General features: G+C 39.6%; 1 protein-coding gene across 1 annotated transcript; it reads left to right on the plus strand.

Annotated features, from left to right (window-relative positions):
* Positions 1–339: 339 nt before the first annotated feature.
* Positions 340–23,262, plus strand: CNGA3 (cyclic nucleotide gated channel subunit alpha 3; the record flags this gene model as incomplete). The annotated part of the gene is made up of 7 exons (XM_084286781.1): positions 340–440; positions 8,118–8,234; positions 10,505–10,684; positions 15,731–15,850; positions 17,946–18,053; positions 18,935–19,041; positions 21,854–23,262. 7 exons carry the CDS (start codon positions 340–342, stop codon positions 23,260–23,262), a joined length of 2,142 nt encoding a protein of 713 aa, XP_084142907.1.
* Between the last annotated feature and the right edge of the window lie 920 nt (positions 23,263–24,182).

Genomic DNA, 24,182 nt, shown 5'->3' on the forward strand with positions numbered 1-24,182 from the left:
TCAGAAACCCTAGAGACAAAGAAGAATAGTGTCAGGTAAACCTTTTCTTTGGCTGTGATGGATTTTCTTTGTCACACTGAATTTCTGTGGTTACACTTTTACTAGCATTTTCTCTTCTTCAAATGAGAAGTGTAGTGCAAATAAGTCAGGGAATGGCTGTCATATTGTGCGTGTAAATACCAGTGGCTATTCTTTAAATGGTTGAATTTGCTCTTTACCATTGTGTTGGTTTAGTAAATCACTGTTTTTAAGAATTCATCACATTACTCTTGCAGCCTTCACAAAACGCCATTTTTCTTCCTTTTCAGGTATCATTTAGATGTTGATATGTAAAGCAAAATGGCAAAAATCAACACCCAGCACTCCTACCCTGGTACACACAGACTGTCTGTCAGAACTGCTGATGAAGATATTGAAAGGATTGAAAATGGCTTTATCAGGTAATGCGTTCATTTCATCACAGTCACATTGCTGCATAATTTGCAAGAGGAGTTTAAAGTTGCTGCATATATTGTGACTTTCCTCTGGCTCTGCATTTTGGAAGTGTTATCCCACGTCACTGTTGACCCTGTGTATTTAACTGACTTAGTAGTGTATATCCAAAGTACAGAAGAGACAGCAACAGGAAAGTAATCATGGCTTATAGTTTTGGATCTATAACCTGTATTACCTCAGGAATAAAAATTATCTCCACCTTGATGGTAATTATACCTGCTCAATAAGTAGAAACACCTTTCTTGAGTCACCATGAAGCTTGCAAGGACCCACGTTTGGAGTGTGCTTGGGATTTGGAGAAAAAGGGATCCTCCCAGTGCCATGCAGTGAAAAGCCTTAGGAAGGTTATTAAAAGCAACCTCTTCAAACTGCCTGGCTCCTGTGATACAGAGCATATATAGCATATAAAGTGCACCAACATTTCTGTAGTGTCTTTTCAGAGCCTCTCACTGTACAGTTGAACTGTAATGGTGTCTTTACATTCACTTTCCTCTGTTTCAGTGGTTTTTGAAGTAGCTGCTTCAAATAAACAAGTGTGCTTTGGACTTATCTTTTACACAGCACCAGTCATTTCTCTAGTCTGGGCAAATGCTGCTGGGCCTGCTGGAAAGTGTCTGATGATCCACAGCACCTGTACAGGCTTGAAAAAGTGGCCTGCTTTTGGGTTGTGGTTAACCATCTCAGCTATGGGGGTCTTTTCTGGTGGTCTCTTGCTGATCAGCTGTGTACCCAGACCAGAAGTACTCAAAAGCTTGTAGGTATAATAGGACTGCCTGGGTTATGTTAAGTTTGGATTGCATGCTCCTAGCATGTAGTATGGATGTGATCCCTGTCCTCTTCAGACTGTTTTTTTTTTTTTTTTTTGTCCTTCCTGTTTTGCTTACATGATACCTTCTGGCAAGTAGGTGTGAAAATGGAGCTGCTTTTATTCTGTGCAGTATAATTGTGGCTTGTTTGACTTAGTTATACTACTTCATGGTGTTGGGGTGATTTGGAAGGGCATATCACTTTGTCGGTCATGACTGTTTACAGTCATATCTCAAAAACAGGGAAAACAGATTGAAATGAGCCTTTCATTCCTTATGTTCCTTTTTTGGGGGGTGTGGAAGGGGGGTAGAGAATATTAGTGATCGGCAGCTCAGTCACAAAATGGTCCTACTATCAGGAATGTGACAGCGTGGTTATAAAGGTCTAAATGTAGAATTAAATCACTGCAGTCACCTGCAGTTTCAGAGGCAATGACTTAAGACAAAGGGATTGAAATGTGAATTGCACTTTATCATGATAAATGTGGTCCTGAAGAGACATTTATTTAAAATGAAGTTTGTTGTGGTCAGGATTCATTACAGGAGTACATAGATGAGTAATAAGATACGATCTTACTCTGTAAAAGAGATCACAGTTAAAGGTTTTTAAGGTTTGTTTTGTTGTTGTTGTTGTTTGTTTGTTTGTTTTGTTTTGTTTTGTTTTAAAGGGAGGTTTAATGCTTTTGGCTCAGAGGTTTAAGGTTTTTGGCTCACTGAAGTGATTGCCAGTGAGTATATATAATACCTTTGTAATACCACAGAAAAAAAACAACTGTATGTATATGAGCAAAACTACATATGATTGTGTTCATTAGAACACAAATGTATTTTAGACTGTTCAGTCTATAAGAATATGATTATTATTTACCAGAAGACAAATTAGCTTTTTATAAGATAGAAGTCTTTCATCCTGTTTAATTTGGCAAAAGTTAATCCTTTTTTTCTATGAAAAGAAAATGTGAATTAAAGCCAAGGGAGAGATTGTAAATGCATCTGGAAGGCTGGGAGCTTGAAGATAATAAAAAGTGTTTCATTTATTATCTGTCACAAACATCAAAGATGATTTCTGTTTCCAGTTCTATACTTAAAGCTTCAGTCATTGTCACAGACGCTTCCACTTTCAGATCTTCATGTTGGAGATGGCTGTGGGACATTGGTCTTTACCTTCATCCAAGGAAGAATTCTGATACACATTTTTCAAATTCAGGTTAGCATGTTCTAAAACTATAGACAATAGGAAAAACAAAACAAAACAAACAAACAAACAAGAAAACAAACATGGGTTTTTCTAGACTAGTGAAACTTCTTATCTTCCTCTAACTCCTGTTGGCTGTAGTTCAACAAAGCAATTAAGCACATTACTTAGTTCTCATTAAAGTCAGTGAGTGTTAAATTTATGCTTAATGCTAAGGATGTGCTTAAGTGCTTTTCTGTTGTGGAATGTGGTATTATCAAGGAAAAGCACTTACTGAAAAAATTAACAGGAAGCTGCTGGTGGTCTTTAAACTGTTATTCTCTATTGTACCGGAGATAGGGATACATATGCCCATATTCTTATAGTGTAGTGCTGTAAACCCAGACCATTTTGTAAAACAAAAATCAGCAAAGCAAAAAATAATAAATTGGTCTTGATTTTTAAAATCCTTCCTCTGAGTAGAAATGGCTCACATAGGAGAGAGAGCACAATATTTTACAGACATGGTTTTGCTATCTAAATTTGGAAGTGGGATTCAACTGTGCCTTGTAGACATCTGGATTTCTGTGTCTTTATTTGAGTAGGTGTCTAAGTTCCTACTATCATCAGTGGAGATGTAGTCAATAATAGTCAGTGGGGCCTAGAGAGCTGTTCAGCTTACCCTGAAATTGAATGGCTTTTCAGGCTCCTATGTCTGTGTTTATTATGAGAGGTATTTGGTTGCATAAACACAGGCATCTAAAACTATTTGAGATATCATAAGAGTATTTGAAGCATCTAGCTGGTGCTAATGGATATAAAGTCAGACCTCTGTGCCCAGAGGAGGTCCAAAAGAGAAAGTACATGTATTTTGAGACACTCCAAATGGTGCTAGACTCCTTGTCTGAGGCAAGTGAATCATATCATAAGACCTCAGTTGACTATAATGGGAATGTAGATAGCTTTTATTAGACACCTCAATTTAGGTGACTGCCATCTGGCTCCAAATCTTGCTCTTTAAGTCTGGCTCCCAGTTATTACTCAAAAGGGCTTTGTTCATTCCCCTTGAACTGATCAGAACAGTTTCTACTAAACGAAAGTTCTGGATTATTTCCATGCATTTTAGGTGAAAACAGTCTTCTAGGATTTACTTGATGAACTTTGTGCAAATTTAGAGCCAAATTTAGGCAAGAGAAAGGTACAGAAAAAGTGCTGATGTAAATATCCTTTCTAGAGTTTACTCTGATAGCTCAAAAGCATGGGAATAAACTGCTCTTTGGAAAGATGAAGAGTGTATGTTTCCCTCCTTGAGACATGGAGCAAAAAAATATTTTTCAGCATAAGCTGAGGGGCACTGTCATCTGCTGTTGTTTCTACTTTGTGACCTGCTCTCTGTTTCTTGGCACACTGTGTATTCTCTTCTCATGTTGATTTCTGGCAGTGTAACAGCCTTGGACAGTATTGGCAGTGGCTACTCTTTCGCTGCAGATACCAGACAAGCTCATGGAGTCCAGACAAGAATGAGTTAGTGTTTGTAAATAGAAAGTAAAGACTAGGCCATGTGTGTTGAATATGGTACATCAAAAGCCCAACCTATAACTGTATCTTTGCATCAATATAAAGCCAGATGACAAATGAGGCCTCTTGGGTCATCTGCACATGGTTAAGGAAAATCAGAAATGAGCATGTGAGTTGTATAAGAGGGAGTTATAATAATGGAAGAAAGATATTATTTTAGGTTTACTTCTCAATTTGCTTTTCTGTGAATGAAAATGGAATGTGTTTATGATTGCTGGATAATGTTGGACAGGTACATTTTTAAGATTTGCCTGGCAGAGCCTTTTGTGTATTAATTGTACTGTCCACAAAATTATTTGGATTTTCATGAGTTGTCTTTTTGTTATAATTTTTTTTGCTAGTTAAGCCAGAATTTACATAACAATTGTTATATTTAATTATAACATAAACCTAGTTATAGAAAATCTTGATGCACATATAGAATAATACAGTCAAGCAATCAAACTAAAATAAGGAATTCAAGTTTTCACTAGTTGAGCTGAGTCCGTAATCAAATGTGATTCCAGTAGCTGTGTCTGAGAGTTTTGCCTTTTTTCCCCTACAGTTTAGCAGGCTTTTTTGGAGCATAAGATACAAATTTTTCACAGAGTATATCTGATCACTTCTTGGTAAGAATCTGACCTAAGAGTAATTAAATCATTGGAAAATTTTAATTCATTTTATGGGACTCTGAATCAGATTTGATTTCTGTTAAGAATATACATGTATATATTTTTTTTCACCTGGATTAAAACACTATTTCTTCAACATACTTCTGGCTCTAGACACCAAAAGCCATACCCTGAGTTGTTCCCAGAATCAAAGCAAAAACTTTGTGTTTTTGGAGGATGCCAGTAAGTTCTCTGTAGATACTGCTTGTAGGAGGACAGAAAGTTGGTAAAACTTCATGTTACAGAAATACAAAGTATGTTGAGCCTGTGTATGGACAGTGGAGCACACCTTTCCACACTGCTAAGTGTGGAGGTGATGATCCTGCACATGAAGTACTTAACAGATGATGTAACTAGCAAGCATGACTCTGTGCTGATGAATGGAGCTAGAGGGACAGTATTGCTTTTGGTATCTGCATTCTTAGCCTCTTGCATATTGTCAGCAGATGCCCAAACAGATGCCAAAGCAGAATAATATCAGGAATAAAGGAGACTGCAACTAAAAATATGCACAAAAAAATAAATAAATAAAATAAAATAAATAAAGCTAGCTAACAATGCCTTTTGGGTGACAATTCTCACCTCCTGCTTGGCTCTTGGCTCTCGTTCCCACTATTAAACCAGCACAGTTACATCAAAATAGAACATTGCATGGTGTTAAATTTGTTTCTCTGTGCTCATGGAGGCTAATAAAATCGAAATAGATCTTCCTCTGAAACTGCAGCAAAAATCTGTTTGGCCTGATTTCCTGGGCCTGTGTCAGGTTTTTTTTGACTGGCTGACAAAAAGAGTTATTTTCTAAGAACTCATTCTGTCTACTTTAAAAATGTATTTTCAGGACTCAAATAAATAAGAACAGTAGCAATGATAGAAACCATTGCTGTCTAAGATCCCACAAGATGCACGAGATGTACATTTTCCTATAAAGAGGAATATAAAGTCTTTAAAACAGACCTGTGCAGTCTAAAAGACTGTCTAGTGTAGTATCATTTCCCTGGAAGGAATGTAGGCAGATGCTCCAGGGGAAAAATAAAAACAAAAGAAAAAAAAAAAAAGTTTTGTGTGTGTGTCAGTGGTCATGGTCATCTGGGGAGGTCCCAGATGACAGAAGACTTGCTAATGTGAGACCCATCTCTACAAAGGGTTGTAAGGAGGATCCAGGGAACTACAGGCCTATCAGCCTGTGCCAGGAAAGGTGATGGAACAGGTCATCTTGAATGCAATCATGCAAAGTATGTGTGGGACAACTGGGGAATCAGGCCCAGTCAGTATGGGTTCATGAAAGGCAACAGTATTCTGGTGAAGAAGGTGGAAGCCCATGGCTTGGACAGGTACACTCCTTGCTGGGTTAAAAACTGGCTGGATGGCTGGGCCCAGAGAGTGGTGGTGAGCAGAATGAAATCCAGCTGGTGACAGGTCACCAGTGATGTTCCCAAGGGGTCAGTGTTGGGGCCCATCCTCTTTAATATCTTTATTGATGATTTGGATGAGGGAATTGAGTGCACCCTCAGTAAGTTCGCAGATGACACCAAGTTGGGGGGAAGTGTTGGTCTGCTGGAGGGTAGGAAGGCCCCGCAGAGGGACCTGGACAGAATGGGTTGATGGGCAGAGGCCAGCGGGATGAGGTTCTACATGGCTATGTGCCTGGTCCTGCACTTTGGCCACAACAACCCCATGCAATGCTACAGGCTTGGGGCAGGGTGGCTGGAAAGCTGTGCAGAGGAAAAAGATCTGGGGGTGCTGGTTGATGCTCGCCTGAACATGAGGCAGCAGTGTGCCCAGGTCTGGAGAAGAGGAGGCTCAGGGAAGACCTCATTGCTCTCTGCAGTTACCTGAAAGGAAGGGGTGGGGAGCTGGGGGTCGGCCTCTCCTCACAGGTAACCAGTGATAGGACCAGAGGGAATGGCCTCAAGTTGGAAATGAGGAGACATTTCTTCTCAGAAGAAGTAGTCAGGCACTGGGACGGGTTGCCCAGGGAGGTGGTGGAGTCACCGTCCCTGGGGGTGTTCAAGGAAAGGTTGGACGTGGTGCTTAGGGATATGGTTTGGTAGGTGATGTTGGCAGTAGGGGGATGGGTGTTTGGACCAGATGATCTTGGAAGGCTTTTCCAACCTTAATGATTCTGTGATTCTACGGTACTATGAGTTACTGTCTTTGGTAGCTTGGTTGTTTGTGTAGAAATAATAAAGTTGTAATTCTTTGTTTGTTAGCTTCTCTGCTGTGAGTACACACAAAAATGGATTTGCCAGTTCTTATGAAGTTGTTGCAAGTATCATATTATACAGTGTTTTCTGGCAATGCAGATTAACAGTGAGAGTTCTTGTTTGCATTATGAAGGGGAAAAATATGTCCTTGATGTGATAAAGTCTTCTAAAATGGATCCTAAAGAATAAAAACACAGAGAAAACCCCAGGAGTCATAAAAAAATCCAGAGTGAGTTTTGATAACGTCCTGGTTCCAGTGAAGTCAGTTCCAAAATTCTATTACTGAAAGATAAGGCTAAAATCTCATCCTTTCTAATCTCATCCTTTCTCTCTCTCTCTCCTTTTTCTTTTTTTTTCTTTTTTTAATGCTAATTATTTCATTGCTAATAAGCAGTCTTACAATTACAAGAACTCATGCGATTTGGCAGACACTGCACATAACAGTATAATCACTATCTGTAGTTGCACACTACTGCGATGCTGTATTATTTTTTTTTGCATCTGCCAATGTCCTGAGGTGCCTCAGCTCATCACTACCAGAGTAGCTTTGAACATCTGTAGCTTCTTTTCCTATAAAATAGGTGGAGTTTCACTGATGATGCAGGCAGCATTATGGCTGCAGTTATGCAGCTGGTGGCAGCAGGCTGGTAAGAACAGCAGTGATGCTGCTCAGGATTAACTACTGTAAAATCACAGTTTTTCCCACTCGATCCAAGCAACAGTGAAAGGAAAAGGGGTGCCTATATCCTTTGAGCCATGTGAAGGAACAACAGTGCTAGAAATTTCAGACAGTTAAACAAACAATGTCTGGGAGAACAAGACTGAAAAAAAGCAGTGGACAATTACTTCAAAGCCCCCTGAAGATGTTCTTCATGTTAAAGGAAAGATGCTAATGTGTTAAAGGAGGTGATAGAGTAGCAAATGTGCTTCCCCAAGTTGTGTATCTGTACTCCAGAGTTATATTGACCAGTCAGTAATCTGCTTCTGAGCTTGCTGGGACAGATGGCAGAACCTCCACTGACTTCATTCAGTATTGGATGGCTCCAGAATAGGGGGAATATAGCCTTAGCCTTATATTTATCAAACACATGGCATATTACTTTAAAGAGGACAATTTGGTGCACAGTTTTCTGATGTATTAGTGTTAAGAACTGGTTGGGGGAAGATTTGTAGTAGGCTATATATAATTAAAAAAAAATTGCTTTTGCAGAACCCATTCACTGTGTGAGGATACGTCTTCAGAACTGCAGAGAGTCATTTCTGTGGAGGGAGGATATTTATCTGGATCCCAGACGAGTTCATTCACAGGCAGGGGAGCAATGGCAAGGTAACATGCTAATTAATACCATTTCCAATGTTAACATGTTGGGAAGAGACTGATCACTATTTCAAGGTAAAGTAAGAAGAACTGTCACTTCCCAAAGAAAATGGATGGAGTGCAGCTGAAGAAAGTCTATAAAAATAACAGAAGGTGCTTTTGACCTTCATTTGCATTCATTCTCATTTACTCATTTCTAATAAAAAACTTAGAATAATAGAGATGCTAAATGAGTTCACACAAATTAGTCTGATTTAAAAAAATAAGTAATAATTTGTTTTTACATGAACAGAACTGAAAATATATTGATTACTAAGGAAATGCATGAAGTGACACCAGACTGTAAAGTAAATGGATGAATGTTTGGTTCCGCTTGATAACTGATACAATTGTAATTTCGTATTAGGTAAGACATAATGATGTTTCCCTTGGTGGTAGGTAGCTATGGCAAAGGAAGAGAGAGGGTTTCTGTTTTTAGAATCCAGTTACGTTTATACTGGATTGGGAGCCTGAGTCAGCAAAGTTCAAGTCAACCATTTGCTTAAGTCATTTACTTTACTTGATCTTAGAACATAAGCCTGAAATAGAACTTAAAAAAAAAACACTTATGTCTGCTTTAAAGATTTCCAGCTGAGACAACAGAACTGTCTTCTGATACCGCTGTTATACATGCTACAGAGCATACTCAGTTTAAGCATAGTGTATTTCAAAAAGCAAAGAAAAAATGCTATGAAATTAGCTTCAATTAGAGTACCGTTTACATTTCAGCCTTTTGGGTGGTAGGGAACAAACTTGTATTTCCCCATTTGGTTCTCAGATAGTGACACCTCTATGTGGAGATTGCAAAGTCTGCAAGAAGTTGATTTTAAGTGGAAGACATGCTTATAGGTGTATGTTTTATTAAACCAGAAACTTCTAAATGTATGAATTAATATTGAAAGCTTCCTTTTTTAATGTTTGTTTTTATTGTTTAATTTTATACGGTGTTTTTTCCATAGAGTGATGAATCTATTAATCTCAGTCTTTTATGTGCATCTTTGTTTTTCTTTTGCCTTCCTGGTAGACTTTGAATTCTCTTAATTGTTGGAAATTCTTGGTCATTTATATGCTGCTATGTTGGTATAGGGATAAAGAACTAAAAATAACTTTTTCTAATTTCTGATACATAATATTTTTCCTGCCTTTTTTTTTTTTGTCCTTTTTCTTTCCATGTAAGAGTTCCTGGGCAAGATCTATGAGTTAGGCCCTTGATATGAATGCAATACAGTTCAAAGCATGTGTATTTTACCATAAGATCTAACTCGTTCACATCAGAGTCTTTGTAAATTCTGAGCATATATAATACTACGTGATGCAGAGGGAACATAAAGAGCTTTCAGTGAGTAGCCCAAGGCCTCTGTAAGAAGTTATGGATTGTTCAGGATTTCATTATGGTGTTTTCAGGGACACGTTTGGGAAATCTGAATTAACACCACTTATGTCCAAACTGGACTGCTTGTAGGAAATAATACAGAATATTGTGTGAATAAGAAATAAAATCGCCTTTGTAGATTCCAGTCTCCATTTTTTCCAATTTTTCAGAAACATTTCCATCTGAACTTTGACAGAAGGCATTATAAAGATTTGTAATGTGAATTAGTGAATTAGTGGGTACATAAAAAGAAAATGGTGATAAAGTGTTAAATTAATTATGTTGCCATAATGTTTTGATTATCTTATTTCAGTGCTCTCCTAGAAATTTAGGATGAACAAACAGTGCTTTCTATGCTGCAGGCAGGTTTACATGCAATTAATATATCTGCAGACAGACCCTTTAAAATAAAAAGGAAGGTGACTGAAGTCTCAAAGTTCATCCTCCCTCACCAACTATTCAGCTTTTGTTTCTACTGCTTGTGCCTTGAGCGTGTGATATCATGAGTATTTTACACGTATGTCTCTGATTCTGTCAGGCCAGGATTCCCTCATTATCACATAAATCAGAAGGTCCTGTCTGTACCACAACCACTTGGCAAACTTACCCCGAATCAATATTTTGTTGCTACTGCAATGCTGGTACAGTGGACTAGAGATTGATGTGTGGGATACTTTCCCGATCCACTGCAGAAGGTGACGTATGAAACTGTGGAAAGTGTCTAGGTTCACACAGTCCATCAAGTCTAATTTCTGTGGCAGGTGGCAAAGCGAAGAGAAGTCCTCCTGAGCTGCTCTTTGTGGGAATGATTTAAGCCATCTGACATTTTTGTCTGGTTCAGTCAATGTTGTATGTCTGTCCTGTGCAGGCTGTCACGATTTGTCGTATCTCTGAGGTCATGGGCCACAAGACATTTGCACCATGAAGACCAAAGACCTGATTCTTTCCTGGAGCGAATCCGAGGGCCAGAGCTCATAGAGGTGTCCAGTAGGCAAAGTAACATCCGCTCCTTTCTGGGCATCCGTGAACGTCCTGGGGGAGTAAACAGGTAAGGAAGAGTATTTAAATTTTAAAGGAAAAAGACTGAGGGTACGGTATTTTCTTGGTGATTAGGACATTGGTCATCTTTTAAGAACTGGATAAGGAGGTTAGTATTGGACATGAACAGAGCACCTAATGCTGTTCAGGAATCTTCACGTAACTGAAGTGTTATGGCTTTCAGCAGATTTTCTCTTTCTCCCCAAAACACACCTTGGCAAATATCTTGAAATAAAGTATTCTGATCATGCTGCTTCTGGCAGAATGGGTTCTCAGCCCTGAAATTTTCTCGTATGCTACCTCTGTAAGTTGCTGTTGCTGAACTCTTCTCCACAGAGGATGAATGCAGTTCCTATTTCAAGGATCTGGGATGCTGCTAGTTGTGGCTTTTCAGGACAATCATGTTATGCAAATTAGCGGCAAGTGTTAGGAAACTCCAAACAACAGCTGTGTGAGTGTATCATTGCTTAGTTACACCTACTCAGAAGGTCAGCTGCTAACATTGCAGAAGGCTTCTGATGCAGAAATGAGAAAATCTTTTGGCTGATGTCTTAACCGATTAGCATATACTCCATCTTTGGTATGGGAGGCTGGTTCAGTTTTATCTTGATTTTTTTCCAGGGAAACAACAGTGGCCTGCAAGAAAAACCTTTATGTGTTTACAGTCTTTTGACTTGATTAATTGTTATTCCTTTATAAATATGTGACTTGGTGTTTTAAATTTAACTCCAGCTGAGATGGGAAAATGAAGTTCAAAGGCAAAAGTTCACCTTCTGTTTTGCATTATATTTTGAAGCACAGACTGCCATGGATTTTCACTTAGTTAAAAATTGGTGGACAACCAAGTAATCCATTGATTTGTTTCAAGTTCTCATCTAATAATTCATAGTAAAGCAAGAACTGTTGAAGGGCTCTGCATGGTAGTACAGGTGACATTGATTTGTTGTGGGTCAGCCCAGCCATATCATCTTCACTTGATCTGCTTCCTAGAAATTCAACTCAAAATTGCCTTTTATTGAATTAGCCAGACTGATATCCTCTAATCACTTGATTCAGCAGGCAAGAGGTTTTTTGGGCGTCTTGATCAGTAGCAACTGAAGTTTCCGAGTTGTTAGAGAGAACATTGATCCTGGTCCAACAAGCCTCTACAAAAGTGTATTAGAAGAAATGAACTTGGAAGTATTCATTCTTATTTTCTCAGTTTGATGTTGTTGCTACATTACAATAACCCTCAGTTCTATTGTGAAAGCTTAATTCTGCAGCAAAGGTAGGTATGCTTGTTACAGAAGCCTTGGCAGTGCGTCTCTGAAGAAGACTTGAAAGGATTGAAGAATGTTTAAAATAGCAGCCAAATGCATACAGGGCTAAAAATAGTGAGTTACGTGTTATCGTGCACTAATACGCCAGAGAACAAGCTTCAGACATCAGATGTGGTCACAAACGTGTATGTCTAGCACATGACAAAGAGAAACTGGTGCCTTGAAATAGTTATGCAAAGGGGCTTATCGCTGCAGTCAAAGTTGACCTTCCTAATCTTATCAGTGCATATGTGAGAGGCTAGTAAGTCAGTCTGTCATGTTGGTAAACACGTGTATGAAATGCCAAAAGTCTTTACGCTCTTAAATGTGTTTTATTTAACTTACTGCAGTCAATGGCCCCTGGCCAGGTTTAATGTCAACTATAGCAACAACACCAATGAAGAGTAAGTACTGATAACCTCTGTACACCTTCCCACTACTAGCTCCTTTCTTCCCCTTTTCCAGCCTAGTAACATTTGTAGTATAAACTCCTTATGTCACCTTAAGCCCTTTCTAAGAATATAGTTTAATTATAAGAAAGATCTAGTTTTCTTAGTACTAGAAGCATCCTCCATGACTCCTGTCAGCTTCTTTTTGTCTGAAGTTACCCTTGCCTTCCAGGGAGTGAATTGGATTAATTAGACGTTTAGTCCCTACCTCCTATAGTTCAACTGGCTGATTTTACTGCATTGTCAATGGCTATATTAATGCTTCAGTTTGTAAATGAGATTCACATATTCATTTTCTATAAGTACTTTGTCTCTTTTAACATACCAGTTCCCTTTTGGAAATCCAAGCGCCCCAGAAATTTCTTGCTGTCACATGAGAAGTAGATATGGAGTAGGGTACCAAGAAAACCTTTATGTGGGCAGTTTAAATGAAACTAACCTTCTTTCTAAAATGTGTGTTTTAGTTCTGCCGGGTATGGTTGGTGTAAATGTTGAGGGGGTGACAGGGAACATAATAAGGCTTGCATTACAACAAGTTTTGAAAAAACCCATTCTATTTTATGTATTTGACAAAACATTTTATATTGTTCCAAAAAGAAATCTCTTGAAAAGCTGAAGAACTTCTGAAATGTAAAATCATCCAACACCAATGTTTGTTGCATGTCTTAAACTACACCTATTTGAGGACATATCTGCTCTGCAGCATACAGCAGCAATTCTGTTCTTGTACTGCCAATAGTTAATTTCTTTTGTTGCTTTCCATATGAAAAGAAACAGCAAAAAAAAAAAAAAAAAAAATAACCAGGATGGTTTCTGATTATGTCAGACACACTTTCAGGATTTTTTTTTTTTCATATCTGAACTCAGTGCACATATGTGAACATATTTTCCCTCTCCTGAGGCACTTTGTTTTGTTTTGTTTGCATAGCTTTTATTAAATTTGAAATGGGAATACAGAGAAGCGTGTTACAAATGTATAGCATTTTATCTAGACTGGGAAAAAAAAAAAAAAAGCAAAAACTAAAGAAAGAAAGAAACAAACAAACAAAAAAAAAACACATTAGAAACCTGAAGCCTGACCTACAAGTCATGTCCCAAAGGACCAATTAGAATGGAAATGCTGCTTTCTTAGCCCGTTTCTGACAATGACTCGTACTTTGGGCAAAACTTCCATCGTTTCGGTTTCTTTGTTTCTAAATGAAGCCAACACCTGTCTGTCTACCTATGTGACAGTCTGAAAATTACTTGATTTGCAAAGTATTTGACAGAAGAGAAATGCAAATATTCAACTCATTCAAAGACTGTGACAGTGTTTTTATAGGGGCTGATGAAGATGCTTTCTAAGTCTGAAGATATGTCTTCCTTTTAACATGCTGGAGACAGAATAGATGCCACTGTATTGCTGGCAAGGAGGGCAGCACAAACAGCTGTTTTATTAGCTACTGGATTCCACGTTACTCAGTAGCACCAATGAAGAAAAAAGATGTAGGTCTTTTTGAAGCTTTGTGCTTTTCATTGTGTAGAAGACCTAAGAGTTCCTGCCCTTTGGGAACTGTAGCTGATATTTTCATCACTTTGACAATGGCCAGCTTTTTCCTCTGAGCACCTTTGACTGCCAGACTACAGACTGTTGGGATTATGATAAATTAGAAGGTACCTCAAGAGAGAGATGCACAGGGGCCACAGAAATGAAAGAGTCTCACTTATGAAAGATAACTGTTGTTGACAGGTATTCCTTCTCTGGCTAGAGAAAAAGTGTCAGCCTCAGCTGCTTTGTGAAATATTTTTTTTTTTCTCTCCTTTAAAACAACATGTAGGAGAAAGATGGAATTGTCAAAACGTTCCCTCTGAATTTCACCACCACTGAAACTTTTGATTGATTCTTTATCTCAGTCTACTTTTCCTTGCATAACAACAGCCACAAATGTGCAGTAGCACTTCCTTTGTAAATTTGTAAAAACTTTGTAAAAACTTTGAAAATTGTTTACTTGTAGTTCTTTCTTTTCAGTAAGAATGGCAGACATTTGAAACACTGAGGAGCTGCATGGTAATGCTAACAACAGCAACTGTGCATTGGCCTTTAGGTCAGGCACCATGCATAGTGATGAACACTGAAATCCTGACATGTTTCCTAAATTGGAAGGAGTTTTGGGGTCAGATTTGAAGGAGAAGCAGTACAAGTCCAAGGGGCCAATGGCAGAGAAATAAATATTTGAGTAGTGGTTCCTGATGCAGTGTAGAAGTCAGCCTTGGTAAATGAAAAACTGTTTCTTTAATTTGAGATACATGTATAAATAAGTCAGTCAACACAAAAATAAGTCAGTCAACACACATTGAGGTGTGTAATTTTAAAGGTTTCAGTGGTGTTGATTAATCTGAGGGATACTTTCCTGAACATAAAGAAGTGTAGGATTTCAGGTTTCTTCTAGCAAATGAGCCTGAGATTTTCCAAATTACATTGTGATACTGCATCACTATGGAAATATCTAGGGGTAAAAATTGGAACAGGGGAATTGAATGAGAATTTCACCTCGTTGCTGATAGGTGAAAGCTGTTCTTAGACCTATCATATTTACCTTAGAATTGGTGACTGCTATCTTCTTCCAGGCACAGGTCATCTCATCCTACTGCTAAAATAGATCAAATTAATTGCATTGACTATAAAGCATTTATTAGATGACTGCCTCATCTGTAGATGTCTGAGGTTAAGTGAAATGTGATGTATCTCTTTTCTCTACATTTCCTGCTTTTGTTCAAACATTGATTGGGATTCTTCTCCAAGGCAATTTCTGAAGCCAGAGGTAATCAATTAATTATAGCTATGTTGGTTTTAAAGAACTGAGAGTGGAGATTCAGCCTCAGTTCATTTAATCATCATTAAAGATTCAGACAAGTCACTGTGAGGTTTTGGATATGCTGAGAAAATTGGCAGTTTGTTAAGCCATTTCAAGGTCTATTATCATTAAATAGATTTATTTCTGAATACCTGAATTCTAAAGGAAGAAATGAACTGGAAGCATTTAATTAAAACCAACCTGGTACATTAATGTGTGAAAAGGCCAAGAAGGCATGGGTGACTAATGCACAGAATCAGCCAGCTGGTTACCTGATTGTGTAATGTGGTTGTGTTGGTTTGAACGGCCTCAACCTGTAAACCATTTATACCATTTGGATGAATGGTTGCTTTGAGAAATCCTGTCCTACTCTGTCCAGAATCCAGATCAGTAATCTCCTGTACCCCAACATCCATCCTCTCCCCTACCGGGAGAAAACCGGTAATATTGATAAAACTTACAATATGTTGTACAGCAAAAAGGAAGAAAAGAAAGATGTTAAAGAGGAAAAGAAGGAGGAAAAGAAGGAGGAAAAGAAGGAGGAAAAGAAAGATGACAAAAAAGATGACAAAAAAGATGACAAAAAAAAAGAAGAGTAAGTATAAAGAATGTGCTTCTAACGTACCTCTTGCACTCAAGAGCATAGTGTGGCATTTCACTGTGCCACTTGCAGTACGATTATTGTTCTGTAGGCTGCAGAATGTTATCCTGTCAAATCTTAAGTGTATTTTCCCCTTTGAAAAGGTGAAAGTGCTCAACAAACTTTTGTCTTTTGTGCCTGTATTTAGACCTGTCATAAGCAGTAAAAGAAAGTTTGACTGCCTCTGATCAGTTTGGTTTGCTGTTCAAGATCACTTTACTCCAATTGGGCCATTTTAAGATAGCAGCCTTCTTTGCAAAACTGCTTTTCATGGTTCCAGAATAACTGCAATGATTCAGAGCTGACTTGATTTGATTACTTAAAATATGACACAGTTCTTTAGTAGAATTACTAAAGTTTGCTCCTGCTGATTAGGAGGTACCACTGTATTTCTGCAACAAAATGAGGTCATTTAAATGCTTTTGATGGAAATGGATGCTGGTCTTGTTTTGTTCCCCCAAAACATATCCAAACACAACACTGTTTAGTATTACCAGTCATACAGAATAAAAATGGTAGTGGATAAAAATAAAATGCATTTTGGTAGACTTCACAGTTAAGTGGTATGTTAGATTCATATATTTCAAGTTTATATATATACATATATATAATATATAAGCTTGATATATATGAGTCTCTCTCTATATAAACTTAATACATATGTGAATCTAACATATATATATGGTGGCATGTGCTATGTAGGTATCAGGACATGTAGTTAGGAATAGCTTCCAAATAGAATTTAATTAATCTCAAGATCTTGACTTTCTTAATCAAAGCTTTGCTTGATTTGAAAGCCTTTCATCTAAGGATTCTCTTCAATTCTCCTCAGCGTCAGTTACTGTGTAATGACAGCCTGAGCTTCACAGTACCCTAAAGCATTTAAAAACATTTCAGCAAAGGTAATAAATGTTTCAGTGTCTAAAAGGTAGTGCACTCTATCAAGTGAAGACCCAATTTTGTGGTCACCAGTTTTGAAGTGATGACCAGTGTTGTTGAAGAAATGGGTCAAATGTGCCAGAAGATGGCAAAGAAAATACTTTTTAGATTAAAGCTGCTTCCTTTACTAACATTAGAATCTGCACATTCAGCTGATAGCATGTATAATGCCAGACATATATACAAATATGAAATAAATTCTCATTACATTTATATTTTTTTTCATTCTTGGAAATTTGGAAAAGTCACACTAATACATATCCAAGGATTCCCTGCATTATTATACATTTCACTGATCATACTGCCACGTGTCACTATTGGAATAACTTCTGCAGCTGTGGACCTCACAATTCACTAATAAGTTTTTCCTCTTATTATCTACAGTACACCTATTTGCCATCTATTGAATATCAAGCTTTTTTCTTACTGGGGAAAGGCACTTCAGAGCATACTGCACGTGCCACTTCACCATGCTGTTCTTTAAGTCTTCTCTAAGTTCTAGGCCTGTGTTCTTCCTTTAGCATCACTTTGTGATAAAGCCAAGGGAGCCTGGACTACAAATGTGTGAAATTTGCTTTTACTACAGACTGTGTGTGTGGGTGTGTGTTGTATATGTTCATGCAGAGCCTTACTCATGTAAACATGTATCTGAGTGTATTTGTGTTTTACTTGTTGAAATGCATGTTCATGCGGTCATTTCTGTAATAGAAGGGTTTGCCAAAACCATCAAAATTAGTCTGCAAAGGAAGGCTCTTCCTCTAGCAGTGGGCCATATTCTTCTAGCTGGAATGATGATATGGAAGATTTAATGTTTTCTTTTGTCTTTACTGGGGGTCATATGCAGAAAGGATGTTATTTTCAGCAATTTGAATAGCTCTGCTTTTCTTTCCACTCTCACTTACTTTTTTTCCAAAGCTGGGTCAAGCAGAACTAGAGTGTGCCAGACAGGATGAAGCTAGTACTTGGTATCTCATCTGGGATGCTGGTGTGGATACTTTCTCGTCTTAGGCAGCTGTGAGTTAATCATGAGATGAGCAGCCTCCAGAAGAGGGAGTTCCAGAAGGCTGCTTCAGTACATTGCCACTATAAAGCTATGTGTTTTACTTTCCAGGAAGAAAAAGGAGATCTTTGTGATAGATCCTTCAAGCAATATGTACTACAACTGGCTGACCATAATTGCAGCACCCGTGTTCTACAACTGGTGTATGCTAGTGTGCAGGTACGGATTGAAGTCAATAACAATTTTAGGTTTCAAATTTAAAGTCTCTTTACATTTCCTGTATACATCCTCTTCCTCTCTCCCTGCAGGTTTTTGGGGTGGCTTGCCTAGGAGATTTACAGTTCACGTGCAGGTCACTGGGAGTAGATGGCTTTTTTTTTTTTTTTTTTTTTTTTTTTTTTTAATCTGCCTAAAAATAAAACGTAATTTGCACCGAGCATCCCCCATGAGCGCTGGCTGTGGCCTTTGCGTGCCACCTACTGGCTAGCTGCGGTGATGTGCTTTGGCCACTGGCACGGTAACACCCGTGCTGATCCTCCAGAAAGGAACAGCAGCAAAGGTGTGGGCAGTGAAGGGTCATCTTAAATTAATACGAGGTGTCTACAAATGCTTGAAGGGCAGGAGGATTTTATTCGAGTTTTTTCCCTTTAAAAATGTGAAAAAACAACTGGAATCAAACCAAGGGAGCGCTGTGGAAATGGTTCACTGTGCCAAATGGCTGGGAGAGGTGGGGATGGTTTACCACTCAGAAGCAAATCTTTTATCTGGGAGTCCTCTTAATGCAGATGTGCATGATTGGGATGCCTGAGGATCTCTCACATGAAATCTGATGCAGGTTTGCATGTAGGATATGTGTGTCCCTCCATATGTGCCTGTGTGGCACGTATGTGATTGAGATCTGTCCCTGGCCTAAACAACTCTGAATTCTGAAAGATCCTAGGGTCTATTTAGACATTGCTTCAGCATACAGATGTCTAGGCATGGAGGTATGTTGTCCTTTACTTGCTCAGTGCCAGTAACATGCACTAACATGCTGTCAGAACACACGTTGCATACGCTCTGCTTACAGTTGTAATTTTTTTTTTTTTTCTTTTCTTTAGGGCCTGCTTTGACGAGCTACAAATTGACCATATAAAAGTATGGCTGTTCTTGGACTACTGCTCTGATGTAATCTATGTTTTTGACATGTTTGTTAGATTCAGGACAGGTGAGTCCTTCTGTGGTTTTACAGTGTTTTCAGAAGAAATGTAGATGTAAAAGCTAGAAACAAATTCCCTTCTGAGATCGGACCAGTGTAATAGCCCAAATGCAGAGTCCAGCAACAGAGGCTTTAGGGAAATGAAGAGTCGTGGTTTGTTTTAAGGCTGGACTTACCAACACCTGAATTTCACTTGTCTCCAAATTCAGTCCTACCAGTGCTTAGTAGGCATGCCAAATGCAGACTGAGTAGTGTTCTCCAAAGCTACACTAACAGGCTGCGTGCTGAAGGGAAGAACAAGGCACCTCTAATGCTGCTACCACTCCGTGCATGATATATTGTTCATGCATATGATTGAGCAAGAAGCCAGCTGCATCCCACAAGTGCTGATTTCTTAGCCACGCTGTACAGCAGCCTGCTCAGAAGTGACTACAGAGTTAAAGTACAAGACCTGGCACCTTCCTCAGGCTCCAGTCTGCAGCCCTCTGCTAGACAATGGTAGCACTGCTCCGCTGGCAGCTCTAGGCTCTGAGAGGTCCTGGCTGTGTAGGATATGGCTAATCCTGCAAGGTGGTGATGGTGTGGGATTAGCCCAGGCACCTCTGCTGCAGTCCTGAAGGAAGTGTGATGTTAAAGGATGTGTGAGGATCCTGCCATTTCTTTAATGAAGTGTTTCTCTTCAGCTTCTTCTCCCCGTTTCTGTAGTCCAGACAGGCTGAGATCCCGCAGCTGAGTGTGCCTAACTGATGCTGATTCTAGCCTTAAAGGCAGCATCTGTTTTAAACTAAACAAGGTCGTGGTATGGGCCTAACAGTGACACACACTGATCCGTACCATTAAATTGCTGGAACAGCCCTTAATGCAATTTGATCTATTCCAGATAGCACTCCCTCAAGCAGTATCTGGGCACAGCTGGGGGTACAGCAGAGCTGGGATTTGTTCGTGGTATTATGTCTGGAGGGGGCTGGGAGAATTTCAGTGTGTGAATAGAAGCTGTCACGGTAGCTGCTCTCAGGGGCAGAAAATGTGTCCTGGCTCCTTCTATTTACTGGTACAGCCACAGCCCAAAATGCCCCTTGAAAAGGTTCAAAACTGCACGCATCAGTATAAAAATGAGAGTTCTTCCAAATCTTTGATTTTTACTTTTTTTTTTTTTTTTTTTTTTTTTTTTTGAATAATGCTGACAGCTTGACAGTAATTACAGCTCGTGACAAGTTGTAAACATAATTACAAGACAGGCTAAAAATGCTGTCACTTCAGGAGACACACAACTCATAGCAGCAAGCTAAATTCTTAAACCTAGCAAACACCTCGTTCAACAGAAAAGTCTGTTTCAGAGAGCAGCCTAAGTCTCAAAACACTCATTTTTTTTTGTGGAGTAGGTGGGCTTCAACTTTGTATATGCCAACTTCTGTCAAAAAGCCAACTCTGTCCTCCAAGTTCCTCTTCCTATCTGTTACTGTGAAGGGAATGAATGGAGCAGAAATTGGGCAATACAAGTTACAAAAATTCCATGGTCTATCCTGATAATGACTGCATGGCTGCCAAAGCATGGTGAGAAGGTTGGCAATGCAGGCCTGCACATTTTCTGTTTAGGTGCATAACACTGTTAATAAGGGCACATTTGACCAGCTCTTTCAGTAGTTTCCTAGGAGGTAACACATCCATGGCACAAGCACTGCTTCCATTTGTAGTCACCATCAGTTTACAGACACTTGAAGGCTGATACACACACACACACAAGGCAGATGTACAGGTCTGGAGACATTCCAGAAATGCAGTGATGCTGTACAGCTGCTGTGCAGCTTGCTCTTCCTCAGCAGATGGTTCTCTGAGAAAGACGCTGCTTGTAGATTGCCAAAAGATTAGCAAAATGTGATAATCCCTTATAAACTGGAAGTGTTTTGCTTTTTGCTCAGTGCGCTTTTTCTCCTGCCTTGCCTACTGCACAGGCACTTGAACATCTCCACTTGTCATTGCACCGAGTGTTTTGCAGTGAATAACTTTGGCTGTGGAATATACTTAATGCCTCGAGCTTTCTGAGGTAAAAACCAGCACTGCAGCTGTACTGCTCAGGCAGCCTTCCTATGAGTAGTCTTACACAAATGAGTTTTTTGTCTTCTCATAATTCTTAAAATCTAATACACTCCAAAATCTTTTGAATGAAAAGCATACTAACGCACAAAATTCTGCTTAGTAGCTCTCTCACTGGAAGCTCACAAAGAAAAGCAAACCATTTTCTCCGAATGAAAAAAGAAACTCCTGTCAGCTTTAACACTGAGTACAAGAGAAAAAGCATCGCTTGGGGGAAAAAATGGATTTCACGATCTCAGGGGTATTTATATTGTTCTGGAAAAGTTTCTGGTAATCCATTACACCTACTTATTCTTGGTATTTATTTAAAAATATTCAGCCCTGGTCTTATACACAATTGCTTCAACACATACTTAGCTTCGGTTATTTGTCATGCCAACAATTCATGAAAAATTATGCATACAAATCTCCCTGTCCTTTTTGCTAAAAGACAGTCAGCTGTCCCAGAATAGAGCAGAAAGCTGTGGGGAGCACTGTGGTGTAATGGAGTCAATGCTCTACATTGTTATTTACCAGTTTAGAAACTTAATTGAAATATTTCAATTTACAATGAAGTGTTTTTCATTTAATGATCTCACAGTCTATTAATGTCAGTATGCATAGTAGTGGGAGTTTTAATGTTTTCAGGTATCTGAAATGTAAGTCACTCAGTACTGTTGGTGGTAATTCTGAACTGCCCCTCTATTCTAACAAGTAAAATACATATTTTTTTTTTTATTCTTTAAAGGCTTCCTTGAACAAGGCTTGCTAGTTCAGGACGAAAAGAAATTACGAGACCATTATACCAAAACTGTGCAGTTCAAACTGGATGTGATGTCTCTTCTGCCAACAGACCTGGCATACCTGAAGGTTGGTTTGAACTACCCCGAGCTGCGATTTAACCGCTTGCTGAGGATTTCCCGGCTGTTTGAGTTTTTTGACCGCACGGAAACCAGGACCAACTATCCAAACATGTTTCGCATTGGAAACCTCGTCTTGTACATCCTTATCATCATCCACTGGAACGCGTGCATATACTTCGCCATTTCGAAGCTGATCGGCTTTGGAACTGACTCGTGGGTCTACCCCAACATCTCCATTCCGGAGTACGGGCGCCTGTCCAGGAAATACATTTACAGCCTCTACTGGTCAACGCTCACGCTGACCACCATTGGAGAAACACCGCCCCCAGTGAAGGACGAAGAGTATCTCTTCGTGGTCATCGACTTCCTGGTGGGCGTGCTGATCTTTGCCACCATTGTCGGTAACGTGGGCTCCATGATTTCCAACATGAACGCCTCCAGGGCGGAGTTCCAGGCCAAAGTCGATTCTATTAAGCAGTACATGCACTTCCGAAAAGTGACTAAGGACCTGGAAGCCAGGGTTATTAAGTGGTTTGATTACCTCTGGACCAACAAGAAAACGGTGGATGAGAAGGAGGTTCTCAAAAATCTGCCCGACAAGTTGAAGGCTGAGATTGCCATCAATGTCCACTTGGACACGCTGAAGAAGGTGCGCATATTCCAGGACTGTGAAGCTGGACTTCTCATTGAGCTGGTGCTGAAACTGAAACCTACGGTCTTCAGTCCTGGGGACTACATTTGCAAGAAGGGAGATATCGGGAGAGAAATGTACATTATCAAAGAGGGAAAGCTGGCTGTGGTGGCAGATGACGGCATAACCCAATTTGTAGTCCTAAGCGATGGCAGCTACTTTGGTGAAATCAGCATCCTAAACATCAAAGGTAGCAAATCTGGCAACAGGAGGACAGCCAACATAAGGAGTATTGGTTATTCTGATTTGTTCTGCTTGTCTAAGGATGATTTAATGGAGGCCCTCACAGAATACCCAGAAGCCAAAAAGGCTCTGGAAGAGAAAGGGCGACAAATTCTGATGAAAGACAATTTAATAGATGAGGAAGCAGCAAAAGCAGGAGCTGACCCAAAAGACTTGGAAGAAAAAGTAGAAAGACTTGAAACAGCTCTGGACACGCTGCAGACTAGGTTTGCTAGGCTCTTGGCAGAATTCAGTTCTTCTCAACAAAAAGTGAAGCAGAGACTTGCCAGAGTAGAAACCAGAGTGAAAAAATACGGCAGCGGCACCTTATCAGTTGGAGAAGCAGAGGCCGGAAAACCCGAGGAGCAGAAAAACAACTGATGGAGTATTTATATTTCCTTACTTAATGGAGAAGGTTGAAACGTGTGAAAGCCATAAATGTATATAAATGTGTGTGCATACATAGCCATGATTATTTTTATACAGACTCAAGAGAACGGTTTTTAGCGTTTTTAACTCAAGCGGTATTTTCTTGTAAATAGGACATTGTCACCTTCTTCATTGGGGGAGATTCTGGTCTGTCATTTGGGTACCTTTTTTTTGTACTGAGAGCGGGTTTCTTACAAGCCATGCTCAGAACATCTGTGTATGATATGTGTACACCTTGACACATTGTCTCTTCATGTGCATGTTGTGTGACAAAGGCATTGTACTTAAACTAGAGGGATTGTTTTTTTAAAGGGCTTAACAATGTTTATAGGGTATGTGCTCTACCTTACTAGCCTATTAAATGTGTGGATGCACAGCCGGGCTTCTCAGAATCTCTGTTCATTCACAGTGAAGCAGTCTGCACAAACTGTAGGGCTACAGCTGAGGAGAAGCTGGCACTTGGCCTGTGCAGTGCAGCCCCGTATGTGTATGGCACGGCCACACATCCGGATGCTTGTGTCTGAGGCTTTCCTACTGAGCTGGGACCCGCAGGAAGGGTCAGGATGGCAGAGCAGCTGCACGCTTGGAAGGGAGTCTCCAGAAGCTCACTGGTGGAAGATGTCTGTGGCAACACAGCTTCACTAAACCTGGGAAGAGAAAAGAGGGTCTTGGTGTGAGCAGCTCCTGTACGTAGGGTCTAGTGGGGGCGAGTGGTCAGTCCTGGACGAGCTCTACTAGGAAACTATGAGGGCCAGCAGGACGGGCTTCCCTCAGCCAGCCTTCCCTCCACACAGGCTTTTTTGGGGGGCACGTCCTCTGTTGCAGTCTTTGCAGCTGTTAGACCTGTGCTTTCTTCCTTTTTATTTCATTTA

This window comes from Netta rufina (assembly GCF_964035555.1).
Source record: "Netta rufina genome assembly, chromosome: 1".
Lineage (NCBI taxonomy): Eukaryota > Metazoa > Chordata > Aves > Anseriformes > Anatidae > Netta > Netta rufina.